The sequence below is a fragment of the Trachurus japonicus genome, chromosome 11 (assembly GCF_045865225.1).
Source record: "Trachurus japonicus isolate A0001 chromosome 11, Traja_1.0".
NCBI lineage: Eukaryota > Metazoa > Chordata > Actinopteri > Carangiformes > Carangidae > Trachurus > Trachurus japonicus.
The window spans coordinates 14987028-15002261 of NC_140917.1; the positions used below are offsets into that span (position 1 = coordinate 14987028).

The 15234-nt window shown below is 44.2% G+C and overlaps 1 protein-coding gene across 2 annotated transcripts in view; it reads left to right on the top strand.

Moving 5' to 3' along the window:
* Nucleotides 1–15234, top strand: part of epha10 (EPH receptor A10) — a 145896-nt gene that overhangs the window by 112847 nt on the left and 17815 nt on the right. The window contains exons 6-10 of one of the 2 annotated variants that reach the window (XM_085791200.1): nt 1457–1581; nt 4159–4453; nt 5946–6054; nt 11445–11573; nt 14192–14247. In XM_085791200.1, coding sequence (XP_085647326.1) covers nt 1457–1581; nt 4159–4453; nt 5946–6054; nt 11445–11573; nt 14192–14247 — 714 coding nt within the window. The remainder of the gene's footprint in view (nt 1–1456; nt 1582–4158; nt 4454–5945; nt 6055–11444; nt 11574–14191; nt 14248–15234) is intronic. The other variant, XM_085791201.1, reaches the window with a different exon arrangement.

The following is a 15234-nucleotide window of genomic DNA, read 5'->3' on the forward strand; positions in this document are numbered from 1 at the left end:
TATCCTGTTGTTTGAGAGGATGGCTGAAGGAGCTGCACCGATGCTTTATGCGCGTGTGCGTGTGTGTAGCATTTTTGTGCTCACGTAGTTTCAGTTCAATGTGACAGGCAGAACATCTTCATCAGTTTTGCTGCTTTCATCCCAGAGAGAGATGAAGTGATGGTTAGGGGTCAGGAAGGAGGAGCGCAGGAAGTGAAAGAGGAGCGGTCAGCTGACGAGTGGTGAGTGAAGGTGGGGTGAACATGGCAAGTTTGTCTCAAAGGCCTTTACATGGCATCATAACAACATCCTCTGTCTTTAGACTCTCACATCGACTGAGGAAAAACTCCCAAAAACCCTGGAAATGGGACCTCGTGTCTGTGTGAAAGGAGGATGTTGAAGTAACAGCAATAATTATCAAGTAGACGAAAGATGACAGTGAACACCCCTTCCACATGGCGTGCCACTAAACCTGAACCTAATGGCCTTAATGGCAGCGCTCCTCCCAAACAGAAAGCCCTTTTGACTAAGCTAACTGCACCCCTTTATTTTCCTTCCTATTCCTGAGTGACAACCCATTTCTGCGACTTCGTTAACCGTGGAATAATTAGCACTTAAGCAAGAGTGGGTGGTGCATGCTGATTATCATACGTGTCGCCTGTCATTTGTTGACAGAGGAAACAAAGAACCGGTTTCTCCCCGGTAATGAAATTGTTTGCTTGTGAGCGACTGACTGCCGTCACACTGCCTCTGAAACTGTGTGGGGGAAAAAAAAAGAAGCTCCGTGCAGATAAGTCATCTTCGGTTTTCTAGTCTGCCGCGATCGATAACAGATGAAATATGTGTGAGGATGAATTTCACTGCAGCTCCACTGGATTGAGTCAGAAAAAGTTCACGAGTCTGTTTTAATTGAGAGACTCGGATTACGAACGTCTCCATCCGTTAGTCTGCTGTCGATACCGACTTGTCAGTCAATCCATATCTGTATTGATCTAACTGTCAGTCCCAGTGTACCGACCCGGCCGCTGCTCAATGCCACACACTCAAAGAAGCGTACCCAGAGTTTCCATTCATGGGGAGTTTGAGCACAATGAAGCTGTTTTCTCTGACACGCCTGGTTCAATAATTAATCTGTTGCCTCTGTCCTACCTGCTCTTCTCTCCAAATATCTGTTTTTACACATTTCTTTTTGCTCGCTCTCTTCACATCTGAGATATACCGTATATATATATACCACTGCCTGTTTTCTGATCCACCTCATAAGAGAATTGGCTGTATCATATCCTCCCCCCTTGACCTTTGCCTGCGCAGTCAAACTCTGTGCAAAAACTGGAAATCAGGGAGAGTGAAGACGGTTTCTGATGTCCCTGAGAAAACTTGTGAAGCTGTTTTATTAATAATGAATGATCCTGAAGTCTCCGAACTCATCCCTTGTTCTCCTTCTCTTCTTCTTCCTCCCTGTCTCCTTCCCCCATAGCGCCATCTCTGATCAGCGAGCTGCGAGCAGAGAAGATCGAGCAGAAGAGCATAACGCTGGTGTGGAGGGAGCCCGCCTACCCCAACAGCAGCCGCACCGAGTATGAGGTCAAATATTATGAGAAGGTAAATCCGCTGTAACATCTTCATCACAGACCTCAACATATATTCATCTCAGAGTTTTCAGTGTGTTCACGTCTTCATCAACCAAATCCATCTTAAAGTTTTGATAACATCTGTCTACCAAACCTTCCTCCTGGCTGTCTTATTCCTGAAAATACTGATAAAACATAAGAACTGCCCCTGTTTTAATATAAGCTTAAGATGGAGAAACATTTGCCTCCAGCATCAGGTTCACTTTCTTACTTGCTTCCACACAGGAACATTAATTATAAAGGGACGGCAAGCTGAAAGCATTGGGCTGTTTACTGCACATTAAGCTTCATTTTCATACAGAAAAATTCAAAGACTAAAATTTTCTTTCATTAGACCCTCCCTGCCTCCTCCGTCTTTGATGCAGACCTTCTATTAATAATCAGAAAGGCATTATACAACTGCTATTACAGGCTGAGTCATTCTCAGGTAAATCTTGGCTTCATATGTATATTTTAATAGACTAATTAAAAAGGGTTTATTCAGATTAGAATTAACAGCCAAGAAATGATAATTAGATTGTTTTAACTAAACTATCACCATCAATATAGGCCTGTTTTCTTGACTGTATTTTACATCCTTTCCTTGGACTTTAAAGTATCAAAATATTGTTCAAAAGTCTAGTTTTTAGTGCATTTCAAAGGCTTGTGATGAATAAACCTGAGTCTACATTACTGCTATATTCTCCCCTGCTTTCATGGATAAACACTGTAATTTCACCAGGCTTATCTTGCTCATTTAATATAGCACTTAGTCAGATCGTGGCCGCCCCGTCAACAGCCATAGTCTTCACAGTAAATCTGTCATGCACGTAAACCACAGCTGTCACGCTCACGCTTCTCCATTTCCATACACCACAATTTCTGCCAACACCAGGTCTTTGTATTTGGCTATGTCACTTTCTCACCCATTTTCACACCTCCTTCTCTCCTCTATGCTACACTGTATTTTACAAAGCCCTGCTCCTTACCGCTCTACTCCCACGTCTTTAGGGGAAAAAAAGGGCTGGGTGAGGAAAGACTTGAAGATAACAAGAGGTGTAGCACATTTCCAAAGAATGAGATGCCGGCCTGATAACTGAGGGAGGGAGAAGGTTAGAGAGGGTATTAGGGACAGATGAGGGAAGATGACTCGATGATAAGATGCTCGCAAGAGAACGGCGATAGAAAGAAATGAATGAAGTTACTTTGCGAGACAAGGTGCAGGAGAAAGGCAGGTGAACGTGGAGAGGGTGAGGGCTGGATGGATAATCACTGAGACTGAGTTGCGCAAGTTGTTGAAAGGCCATGAAATGAAAAGGCAATACAGCTACACTCTGTCAAAGAGCCTATTAAAGTATAAAATATAGCTTTGCTTATTATATTCTCCCCTCTCCTTTACAGAAACGGGCCCACATGCTGTAGCGCCAGCTGATATTAAAAAAAAAATCCTTCAATAACACTTGAACATATGAGGCAATCAAACGTGTTTAAATCTGGATGATAACAAACAGCACACTGTTGATGATAATAATGACTAATAATGGCGATGATTAATAAGGATTTATTCACAGTTTATTCATAACTTGACGTTAGAGCATGTCATCTCTGACTGATGCCGCTGTTTCACTCCCACCAGGCTCCATGTTCCTGTTCCATCCTCCTCCCCTCGTCTCTCCTGTCACACAGGGGCAGCTGGCTCTCTGTGTCTCTGCATTATTTCCATCTCATGCCATTCTTTTCTTTTGCATGTAGTAGAGTAGAAAGGTCAGAGTCTGCACTCTGAACATGAGTTAAAACCCACGCTGTCATCTCTGTAAGGCTGTGTTCTAACATCGCCGTGCTAATTGGCTAACTGTGTGTTCAGACCACCACCATCACCTCTTTGCACCGTTGCGTGTAGATCAGGTTACTGATAAAAGCAGCTCGGCTTTAATTGGAGCGATCTTATTGACATGCACGGTTAAGATATGCTAAGATATGATAAAGGGCTATTCGTGGAAAAAAAAAAAGGGGGTGATGGGGGTAGAGATGGGAAATTGATTGCGATGAACTGGCAAAAACAAACAGACAACAAGAGGAGTAATTATGGTAATGTGTGTGTCACCTGCTCGGTGCTCCCACCGTGCCCACTTGTGCAGGCTGTATCTCATTCTCACAGGGAGAAACAGAGGTGATTTATTTTCTAAAGACCTCTCTAATGAATAGAGCCGAGCTTTTATTACAGTCTGGATTTTTCATTATTGATTTCCAGAGCACATAGTGAGAGAGAGAGAGTAGTTTATTGAAAACAGGTGAAAGATTTTGAACTCCTCAACTTTGCCTGGAAACTTTGTGTGACTATTGGAAGCACTGTTCCTCTCTCTTTTAATAAATAAAACATCCCCAAAAGCTTTTGATTTTGTAAAAAAAAAAAAAATTGTCTCACACATCCCTCAGCATTATAAACTGTGTCTGGGAAATGAACAAGGCATCTCACAAATGGATTCCACCTACTCGTCTCACTCCTCCTCCTGCGATCTCTCCCCGTCTTTGTTTTCTCTGTCTCTCACTTCACTTTCTGTCTCCGCAGGAACAAAAGGATCAGAGTTATTCCACTGTGAAGACCTCCGCCACGCGGATCAGTGTCAACAACCTCAAACCTGGCACCACATACGTCTTCCTCATCCGCCCCTTCTCCACGCCGGCCTCCTCCTCGTCCCTCTCCTCCTCCCCGCTCTCATCCTCCTCTGCCTCTTCTTCCACTTCCTCTACCTCCTCCTCCTCCTCGTCCTCCTCCTCCTCTTCGTCATCCTCATCTTCCTCGCCGCCGCCTATCGACTATGGAGCGTACAGCGCTCCCCTGGAGCTGCAGACACTTGGCGAGTGTAAGTAGCCGTTTTACGCCTCCTCCTTCTTCCCCCCGTCTCCTCCTCCTCACATTCCCTGCTTTCTCCTCACCCCCTCCTCTCAGCACCGCCGGGCAGATTGGGATGGGGGGTTTGTGCAGGCACCTGGCCAGCCCACACAATAAGGCGTGTTGCTAGTGTGAGGGAGATAGGGAGAGACAGTGAAGGGGATTTGACTGCGTCTCAGATTATGTGTGAAGATTCCAGATTTTACCAGTAAACTGTGAAATGGTTCTTCTTTGTGCATCTTGATACTGTACTGTGTCCCTGGAGCCACCTCAGGGCCTGGTTGTGGGACTCTCTTTGTGTGTGTTTTTTTGTGCGGTTCGTACCTTGCACCTGGCACGAATTGTTCGGTTTGAACTTTTTATTTACACAGAAAAGGGAATTTGCGGAGCATTTAGAATCTTTACAGCGTTTATACAGAGAAGCTCACCTGAGAGCTGACCCGCACAACCACTAACTTCCACAGTCGGCCCAACACTAGCTCCAACACAGATTCTTTCTTTCTTTCAGAGCAGACAGAGGTTGCACGCTTCTTTGTTTTTGCTTGAGGGTGAGAGGTCTAGCTGCTCAGTAACTTTTTTTTAAACATTTTTTATTTATATAGTTTTCTATTCATATTCAGTTTTTTTTGTTACACTTATCTATTTGCCGCAGGATACAGTAGCAAGATGACCTGATGCTCTTAAATGGCAGCACCACAGCTACCTCTAATGGTCGTGTACGAAACGCAGGCAGGAAAAAAACCTCAACAACACGTTATGATCAACCTTAATATTAAGACAGCGCTGCAACTATGAGCCTTGGCTACAGTTATCAGTGGGCTAAACTATTAGCGACGGTGGGCAGAGCCACTCATCGCCTGTTTTCATGGTAAATCTGAGGACACAACCAACCACCACGACACATTTAGATGCAAGAGGGCAATGAAGTTAGCGGCCTTCTACCTGTCCAGCAGAGGTACAGGAAGTTTGCTAGAATTATGCTCTTTGTTGAAGATTACAGCTCATACCTGTTGAGCTAACAATCACTGATTTTTGAAAGCTCCACAGCAGCTGCCACTGAATGGACCTTAAGGCGAGATGGTTTTGTCAATGACTGTAATTGTGTTTTACTACAACAACAAAAACAACAGCAGCAGCAGCAGCAACAAAAATATATTGTGCGTTATAACAGCACAAGCACGTATTATTTTATTCATTCGAGTCAGTTTAGTGAAGCAGAAGATTTTAAGCCTCATACTGGTGGTTGAAGTGAGAATATCAATGATGTGAAGGTTGTGACTTTATAAAACAGGAAAATGTCACTTTATCCTCCTCTCAAACCAAATTAATTCATCCTGTGAGGCCCTCACCTTGTTATTTGCTCTCATCTCCAGATCTCTGTTCACACTTAATACACTGTAATTGAAGATATGTGCACTGCGTTGTGTGTGTGTGTAGTAACGAGCCTGTCTTGTCATTTCCAGTGGCCCTGGCGTCCAGCGAACAGAACCCGGTGGTGATCATCGTGGTGGTGTCGGTGGCCGCCCTCATCATGCTGCTCTCCATGGGAGTGGGTCTGCTCATTTGGAGGAGGTAAATATGAACACACAGATGTCAAACACACATGCAAATTATTGATTCACTGCTTCCTGTGGCTCATTCTGTCTTAATACCTTTAGCGTGCTGCACAAACACACGCTGTCATGCTCATGTGCACAAATACTCCATCACCAAACTCAGCCGTCTGACACGCCGCTCCATTCTAATCCAGATTACTGTAATCCAGTGATAGGAGGAGATCCTCGATGAAAGGAATGTGCAATGATGGCGAGCTAATGGTTGAAATTACACCATCACCTTTCACTCCCCAAACATCATTTCATATCCAGCGTATAAAGAAGCCGCCTTGATAATGGTGCTGTCTGCACTCGGAGGAAAACGTTAGCAGGGTCAAAACCTCCTTTGATCATTTTTATTTTGGAAGGGAGCTCATAGTTCTTTGCTATTTAATTAGTTTTCACATGGAGAAGCGGGAATTGTAAAACAGCAGTCTTTTATCCTTTATATAATAAGGGTGAATAATGAAACTTCATAATGACGCCACATTTTCCAGTAAAGATCTAAAGGTGAGTAAGGATAGTTGATGTTAAATTGATAGACTCACAGGTGACCACACTGACTCTCCGCACTGCTGCTCTTACCTCATTTTTTATTCTAACCTGTGCTTTTAAAATTGAAAAAATCAATCTTGTCCGTTCAATATAGACAATTCTGTACTAGGATGAACTGAGCATTCAGGCTGCTGCAAGAAGCTTTGTTTCAAATAGAGTGGCTCTTCACCCTGATGAAAACACTGCGTCATTGTGAAACCAAAGTGCGTGAATTGTGCTGTGGTCTTTAATCCTTCAAATTAATTTAAGCAAACCAGTATCTGCTACAGTGAATGAATGATGCTCCAAATGGTTTTAGCAACCATCACTGAACCATCAAATAGTTTTTTTTACAGTCTCAGGCAATTAGTGCACATTGATGCATGTTTTCCAGCAATTAGAGAATTACTATAATCGGCGTACAGTAGGCTGACAACAGGATTTCAGCCGGGTAGCCACATGATAGCATTAGCATTAGCCGTGTTTGACCACTTGGGCTCTCGTGCAGGAAATCAGTGCAGGCAGTGGTCCAAATAAAGACAATATACTAAATGATGAGTGCAATGCTTGACTATTTTCACTTTTATTTATGCAGCAAGAATCACGTAGGTTTAAGTTTTACGATGCTAAGCTACCAAAGTCCTGCAAAGTCAAAGAATCAATTGAACAACTGCTCAGTTCACTCTGTATTTCTACTTAAAGGCGTTTTAATGGTGTTTTATTGTCCTGCTTGTTGCACTGTCCGTAAATTTTCCACATACCTACTGGGATGTTTTATTCAGCCGAGCTGATAAATGCGAGGTGGTGGGTTGGGGGGATGGAGAGGGGGTGCACTTCTGCTCACTGTTCCAACCACTTTGCTCTTTGACTTCTGTCCAGTTCTATATTCTGCCAGCTCGCCTCACACGCCCACTCACATGCACACACAACTCATACCATACGCCGCATCACACATGCGGGCGAACGAGTAGGGAGCAAATATCTACTCCCACGCAATCAACACTCATGCACACATGGCCAGAAACACAATTGTTTTTTTTAACTATTTCATTTGGCTGGTGTTCAGTGGATATCCATCCAGGGAGACTTTTCAGATTCAGTGTGGAAGCATTTGTTTGCATAGATTATGTGCATCCGTTCTTGCTTTCCTTATACACACACACAGATCTACATCGGCGCCACCTTTCTGCTGCATAGAGTAAAGCATTCCTTTTCCACAAGTGCCCCTACCTGTGTACATTTCAGATTCACACTAACAAGTGCAATGATGGAGCCAATCAGGTGTCAGTAATGAGTTCCTCAAGCCGCTGCTGTCAGTCAGTCACCTACTGTATAAAGGGATAGATAGGAATAGATGAGCACAGTCTAGGCAGCAGCACTGCAGCAGAAAAACACAGAATATGCAAAAATGTGTTGCTCTCACAACACACACATGCATGTACACACACACATAAGTATTTAAATGCATTCCTGCTTTGAGGAAAGGCAGCATCATCCCCTTGTGCACAGTAGTGAATAATTATGCTTATCTTTCCCTCCTTTATTTCCATCACTGCGTTCATTGCAAGTGGTCTCCATTGTTCATCGCTGCCGGACCATTAACTTGCTCTTTATGTTTTGCATAGAGACAAAGAGAGAATGGCTTGATGCCTCAATTACTATGCTCTCATGTTTGCAAAGGCAGCGAGCTCTGGGCTACAGGCTGCAGGGTCTCAGTTACATCGATATGCCTGCTCACACAGACACATGCAAATGAGTCCCAATGCACACACATGAAGGCACGGACGCGGGCGGTCGCACACACTTAAGGCACGAATTTCCATTTATGGATACGCTCTGGGATGCTCTGCGCAGTCCTCAGGCCCACTTCATCAGGAAAATTTGGCTCCATTTCTCACTTTTAATGTAAAGTATGTGTCAGCAGCTCTAAAATGTGGGTGTGGGCTGGTTTTAACTTTTTTTTTAATTTGAACCCATTTGGTTCCTGTCGCACTCAAGTCGCCAAACACACACACAGCTTACAGTGAGATGCATTAGCATGTGTTGTCCAGCCCACACAGCAACAGGATGCGACAGGTTCCAATTTCTAGTATTATTGGGTCTTTATTGGAAGCAGTTTTCTTTCAGATTTGTGCCCTCGTTTGGGTTCATTTCATCATCTGCCTCATCCCACCCCCTCTCATCTGAGATGTCTTTTCTCCTGGAGGCTCTGACATTTTATAGACCGGAGTCCTAAGTAATGTTTTTAATGTCTTCTTTGATCAGGCTGACTGTTCAAAACCCAAACATGTTCAGTTTATGATCAAAGAACAGCAAAAAAAATGGTGTAATTCAACTTTTATGAAGCAATATCCTTTAGATTTGAACAAATTTTGCTTGGAAACGACTTAATAGTTGATCAGTTAGAATTTCTGCTGATTAGTTTTCTGTCAATTGACTCAATGCTTAATCAGTTCACTCTCAGCACTATTGAGATATTAAAACACATTTCCCTCTTAGATGAAATAACACCCAAACATCCACTGCAGGATTCCATATTAAATATTCATGTTGCATTATACCTTACGCTATGTGTTGTTATTGTTGTTGTTGAGGTGCCATACTGTTGCGCTTGTGATGCCACAGGAGTCACCCACACATGACAGTGATGCACTGTAATTGGAAAAAATCTTAAGTGGGAGTGATGTAGGGGATAAAATGCACTTATGGGACAAAAAGGAGAGATGAATACTCCTTTCTATCTATCCATCTATCTTCCTAAACTTTATTTTGACTCTGTATCTCATTGTGTCCACACATAGACACACACACACACACACACACCGTGAGTCCATTGGTGCCTGACAGAGTTTGATAGAGCCAGAGTTCCAGGGCATTGCCCAGACATTCTCCAGGAAGCCCAGGCTTGACTGGTCAGTGCAGCGGGGATTGTTTACCCTTCACCGGCCACACCAGCATGCATGTGTGTGTCTCGATGATTGAGTGTGCGTACGTGTGCGTGCGTGTCTATGTCTGGTGAGTGAGTTACAAGTTATCCGGAGCAGGAGATGGAGAGGAGATCAAGGAGAAAGGAAGAGGCGGGAATTAAAGCAGAGGGTCATTTCATAGGGCCACTGACTCTTGGCGACACAGTGACAGAGAGTGGGATTCGAAAGGAGGGGGGAGAAAATGAGAGGGGAGGGAGAGACGGGCAGGCCGGGAGAAAAGGTCTCGAGCACAGTGGTGTAGTTTCCTGTGTCTTGTACAGATCAGTGCTTTCATGTCTCTGAAGGCCCCCCCACCATCAGACGCAGCCATCCTCCATATTAAATGTGAAAGTTGCCATTCTAAAGGGCTCTGGTATCAGTTTGGGGGATACGCTGCCATTTATTTTCCATCAGTCACAGGTGAACGGGTGGTGTGAATCTGCTGATATTCTGAACCTAAACCTAAAGCCATAATATTTTACCTTTGTGCAAGAAAAGTAGTTTAGATTAAAGAGAAAAATAGAATAGCTGCTCCGCTGCAAGGGGAATATGCCTCTGTAGTCAGCAGGAATCATTCGAAAACAAATGTATCACTTTTATGAATCTTATAAACGAGAGTCACGCTAATGGATAAAACTTATTATGGATAAAAGTGAAAGTGGCTTTATGAAATTCCTTAATTTCCCATGTATTTTGGCCCCTACATAAATCTCCACTGGCCTAATTCGTTTCTGCCTCACTTTACCCGTCAGCTCCTCTTCCTGCTCTCTCACCCATTATTCATGTTATTTCCATAACTGCACTTTATTTTAGAGGAGAATTCAGGTATGGAGAGCATAGAGTCTGCAGTGAATAGGCTTCATTTACATGACATCCAGCCCCTTTTTTTTGTTCAAAAGTTCTCTCCTGAAAACACGAGCAAGGGGGCGAAAATGTGAATGTGCTGCACATGACTATAGTAGAGGAGAGTAGAGTAATGCTAATTCTGTCTGCCTGTTTCTACTATTGCTGATTCTTTAAAATCTTTATTTCATTGTGAGCTGTAATGAATTCATGTACAAATCAGTGGCAACATTTTACACATTGACAGGATATTATCTAACCTTCCATGGTCTCATTTAAAGATGACTGCCATAGCAAACATAACACAAAATATTTATTTCAATACTTTTCCAAGCTTAGACAGCATTTAGCCACTGACAGACCAAGGAAACACAATTATCAAAGATTATGATACATACCGTAAATGAAACTGTACTGATGCTACATAGATAGTATGTACTTAAAATACCCAATGACAGTTCAAAGGAAACGGTTGGTAATATTCTATATATTTATTTGTCCTTTAACTTCAGCAACAAGACAGCTGCTATGGAGAAAGCAATGGAGAAGAACTTATTTTTTTATACATTCATTGCTTCTGAAAAATCGGTTTATGACAAAACTAAGAAACTATTTGTGCCAAAATCAACATTTGCTGAGACCCAGTTGAAAGTGACAGAATTTGGCCACCATCGTCAGTGTTTTGACATCCACACGCTCCCTTCTGCCATCTGGTTCCCTCAGAAGTGTGAAATTTACCATTTGGTCCAAAATTCTAGTCAAAACTACGAAATTGGAACCGATGTTTTGTGGTGAAGGCAGATTTGTTTTTTCTTTTCCGAATCCATCACCTATGTCTTTCATTTCATTTTTATTTATTTGAATGTTTTTGGCAGCGTCCAACATATTCCAGTGAGAGAAAGATCAAACTTTGTGTTGATTGACCATCTTTTAAAGAAATAAAAACAAGGAGTGAGGATTGACATTGGCATCCCCCCTTCCTCCCCCTCCCTCCCCTCCCTCCCCTCCTTTGTTTTCTTCCCAGCAGTGTCTGCTCGAGCTCCTCCAATGTAACTCCTGCTAGTGTGGTGCTGCTCTCGACCTCCTTCTCCACTCTTCCTCCTCCTCCTCCTCTTCTCTCTCCTCTTCCTCCCTTCACACAGCTGATGCCCAGGTACACTGGCATGTCTGCACTCCTCCCTCCCTCCCTCCCTCCTCCTCCCCTCCCTCTTCCTCCTCCTCCTCCTCCTCCATGGCCCTGCTTCATCTTTATTTTTTATTTCTTTCGTTTTTCATTTCCTCAGTGGTCCTGCCATCTCTTCCCTCCTTCTGTAGTTTCTTTTCTCCTTCCTCAGTTTCTCTCATACCGAGAGAATGATAATAAGCCAAAAACCCTTTCTCTCTTTTTTTTCCTCTTCCATTCTTGTCAAGCTGTTTGGCCCAATTCCATTTTATACCCTCAGTGCTTCACTCTGCCATGATACCAAATGAACTTAAAATGTGATGGAGACTGGTGCTGCTGAACTCATACCATTCACCAAAAAGAACTACTTTGCATCTGCTATTTCATTTTTCTGTGACATTTCAAAAGTGGTAATGGAAATGGTATCAAGTCATGGGACTTTGGCTTCATGCAGCCCTGCCAATTATCCCTCCTCTTCCCCTGCTGTATTCCCTTTCTCCAAAGCTTGGTTACCCCCTCGTCTCCTTGCTTCCTTCATATCACTCCACTCGCCCCCCTTAAATCTGTTACATCTGTGCATCTGCTCGCTGTTTTGCTCATTTGCCTCTTGTCAGTCCCTTAACTCATCCTGTGGTACCACGTCTCAGCTGCAGATTTCCATCACTGCCTTGCTTCTGTAATCTGTCGCATCCGTTCTCATCTGGCACTCTTTGGCTCCCACCCTTGCTTCTTCCTCTGCCCCTAACCATGTACTTTATGGGCTGCGCTCTGTTTGCCTCTTCCACCGTTTCTCCTTCCTTGCATACCCTTCTGCCCAATTATCCTCTTACCCGTAACCTCTTATTTTCTTGTCACTTCCTCTGCCTCTGCATCTCCTGGCTTCCTTTACATTTTCTCTTCAGTGATTTATCTCCCACTTTGCCCTCAGCCCCTCTCCATGTCGCCCATTTGCTCCCTTGCCTCTCCTTTCCCCCCTCCACGTCTCTTGCATCTTGTTTCTTTTGGTACCATCGTGCCCTCCGTCCACACCTCCCTCTCCCTCGCTCCCCTTTCCGCTCTGCTCCCTTATCTATTAATTCTTGTCTCCTCTCCCCTGTCTGGTATCTCCTGCCCTTAGGAGCTGTTGCTGCATGTGTCTGCTGGTGTGTTTTGACAGACAGGGCCCTGACCTTGTCTCAGACCCTGCTGCTACATGGGCTGAGGGATGTGTCAGTCCGCACCCTCTGTTACGTTCCCCCTCACGCAAACACTCGAGGGGACAGGCGCACGCACGCGAGTCCCTTCAATGCATACACGCGCCGTCAAATGCCACACATAAATATTCAGCCGTGCATACTGTACATGTAAAGAAGCGAACAGACACACCTGGAACGTGGAGTCTGGCAGGCTCTCTGTGTGTGAACCCCCTCACAGCTGTTTCTGCTGGTTCTGTGTGAAGTGCTGATGTGTTCTGACATTCACATTAACACACGGCTCCCTAAGCAGATATATTTCACTCAAATACACACACACACACACACGCCCAGGTCTATAGATACCTCCATGATTGCTTTTCAATGTACAGAATTGTTCAACTTGAAGTCGTTAGTCCTCAAGTAAAGTGACATGCTGCAATTGTAGCTTCTTTGGCAGACTGGCCATGTCTATTCATGTTGAAAGCATGACAACCAGCCACTGTAATTAGGCTCCATGACCATTTGTGATTATCATACTTACAAATAACAAACACATGTGCATCCTACAGGTGTTAAACTCCACACGATAAGAGCTTGTTTAATTTAAACAATACTTTACATCTTGGTTGTATGCAGAATATATTTTCCAACTGTTTGTTAGGAGAAACTCTGATATAGTATCCATTCAAACATCAATACTTTGTTTGGTTCCTTGGTCGTGTCCCTCTTGTTTTCTTTTTTCTCCCTGTTTCTAATCCAAGTCAGCACGCTGCTGGCCAGCCAGAATGCCTGTTCATCACTTGTTAATCTGTCACTTACAGTGTGTGTGTGCGTGTTTGTGTGTGTTTTGTGGATTGCGCGAGTGTGAGTGTAAAGAGCCAAGTTTTCCCTCTAAGCCGAAAAGCCATCAGCAGTCAGATCATAGAGAGCTCTTTCCTCTCCAGACCCCCTGCAGTGGCGAGGGATGAGAGATAACCGTGTGTGCACATACGTGTGGAAAGTCCAGTCGCCTGTGTGTACGTGTGCTTGTTGTGTGTGTACAGTATGTGCGCTCATAGCTTTCACGGAAAAAATAGAAAAAAAATCTCTATCAGGGTGAAACAACAATAGCGTATCATTCCAGGCTGATCAGTGTGTGTCTGCGACTCGCGCAGTCAAATCAGGCAGGATTTCTGCTCATTCATCCTCAGATCTTTCTGATGCTCATCAGCGCCATCCCATCAGGGGTCTCTGTGAATTCCTCCTCTCCGTCTCCCTTCCATTTCCACTATCAATACTCCTTGCCTTCACCCCGCTCTCATCTCACAGTTATTGCACACTCTATACAATCTATTACGTTGCAACCGTAAACAGCGTCTGATGCTTGTATTTGTTTGTGACTGCCAGCTGGGATAAAAAACACTGTCTGATGCCGCTCTTTGTTTCCCTTTGCAGACAATGCGGCTACAGCAAAGCTTCTCAAGAGGGAGACGAGGAACTTTACTTCCAGTGTAAGTGTGACAACGGTCATCACTCTATTTTTACCACAGGGGTGTGTACGTGTGTATGTGTGGTTATGTTCAAACTTTGCAGACAAGGATGGGACCATCCCTAAATGCTTTGTTTTTCCCATTCAGTGTGTGCTGGAATGCATGTGAACACACACATGCCTGTGCATTACAGATTACTTCTGAGGCATTAGGTAGTGCCACGGCATTAATTCTTAATTCTGAGTGCATGCTTAGCCAACTCCAAGCACACTGACACACTCCATTAGGTGGTGTGTGTGCGGCTGAGTTTGATGGGGAGAGATTGAAATCAGGAGGAGGGGAAAGATAAAGACCCAGAGCCGTGAGGGGAGGAGGAGGAGGAGGAGGAGGAGGAAGAGGAAGAGGGGAGGGTGGTAAAAGCTCCAGAACAAGACAGGCAGGCAGCGGCGGCAGCTGATTACGCTCCCAAAACAGGGCGTTAAACGTTGTTGTTGTTGCGTACGATGTCGTACAAGGTTGTAAATGCAGCTTTTTTTAAACTCTGCCCGCAAAAGCTCTCAATAGGCTTTTTGTTTGGCAGTGACAGAATGGAAGTAGTTTGACATAACTCTCCCCGTTTGTGCGAGAGAGTGTGCCAACGCTTTGCTAATATGGTGGATGCATGTGTTTTTTTTTTCGCATTTCCTTGCGTGTGTGCATGCGTGTATGTGTGCATGCATCCTTGCTTGTTTGTGTGTGAGTGTGTGTGTTTGTTGTTGTGCGTGGGAGGGGTGGGTACGTGCGTGTGCGTGCTCATTTGCGTTGTTTAATCTCCCAGCATGCTGAGCCCTCTGGAGAGGTTTGGAGCACTATGCCTGATGAATAATGAGCCGAAGCCATGCGGCTGGGAATTAAATCTGCCCAAACAAAGACATGCCAACAGATGACAGGCACGCAACACACACACATACACTCATTTTTGGCCTTCTTTTCAAACACACACACCTTTCTCAGTAGAGCATGGACACT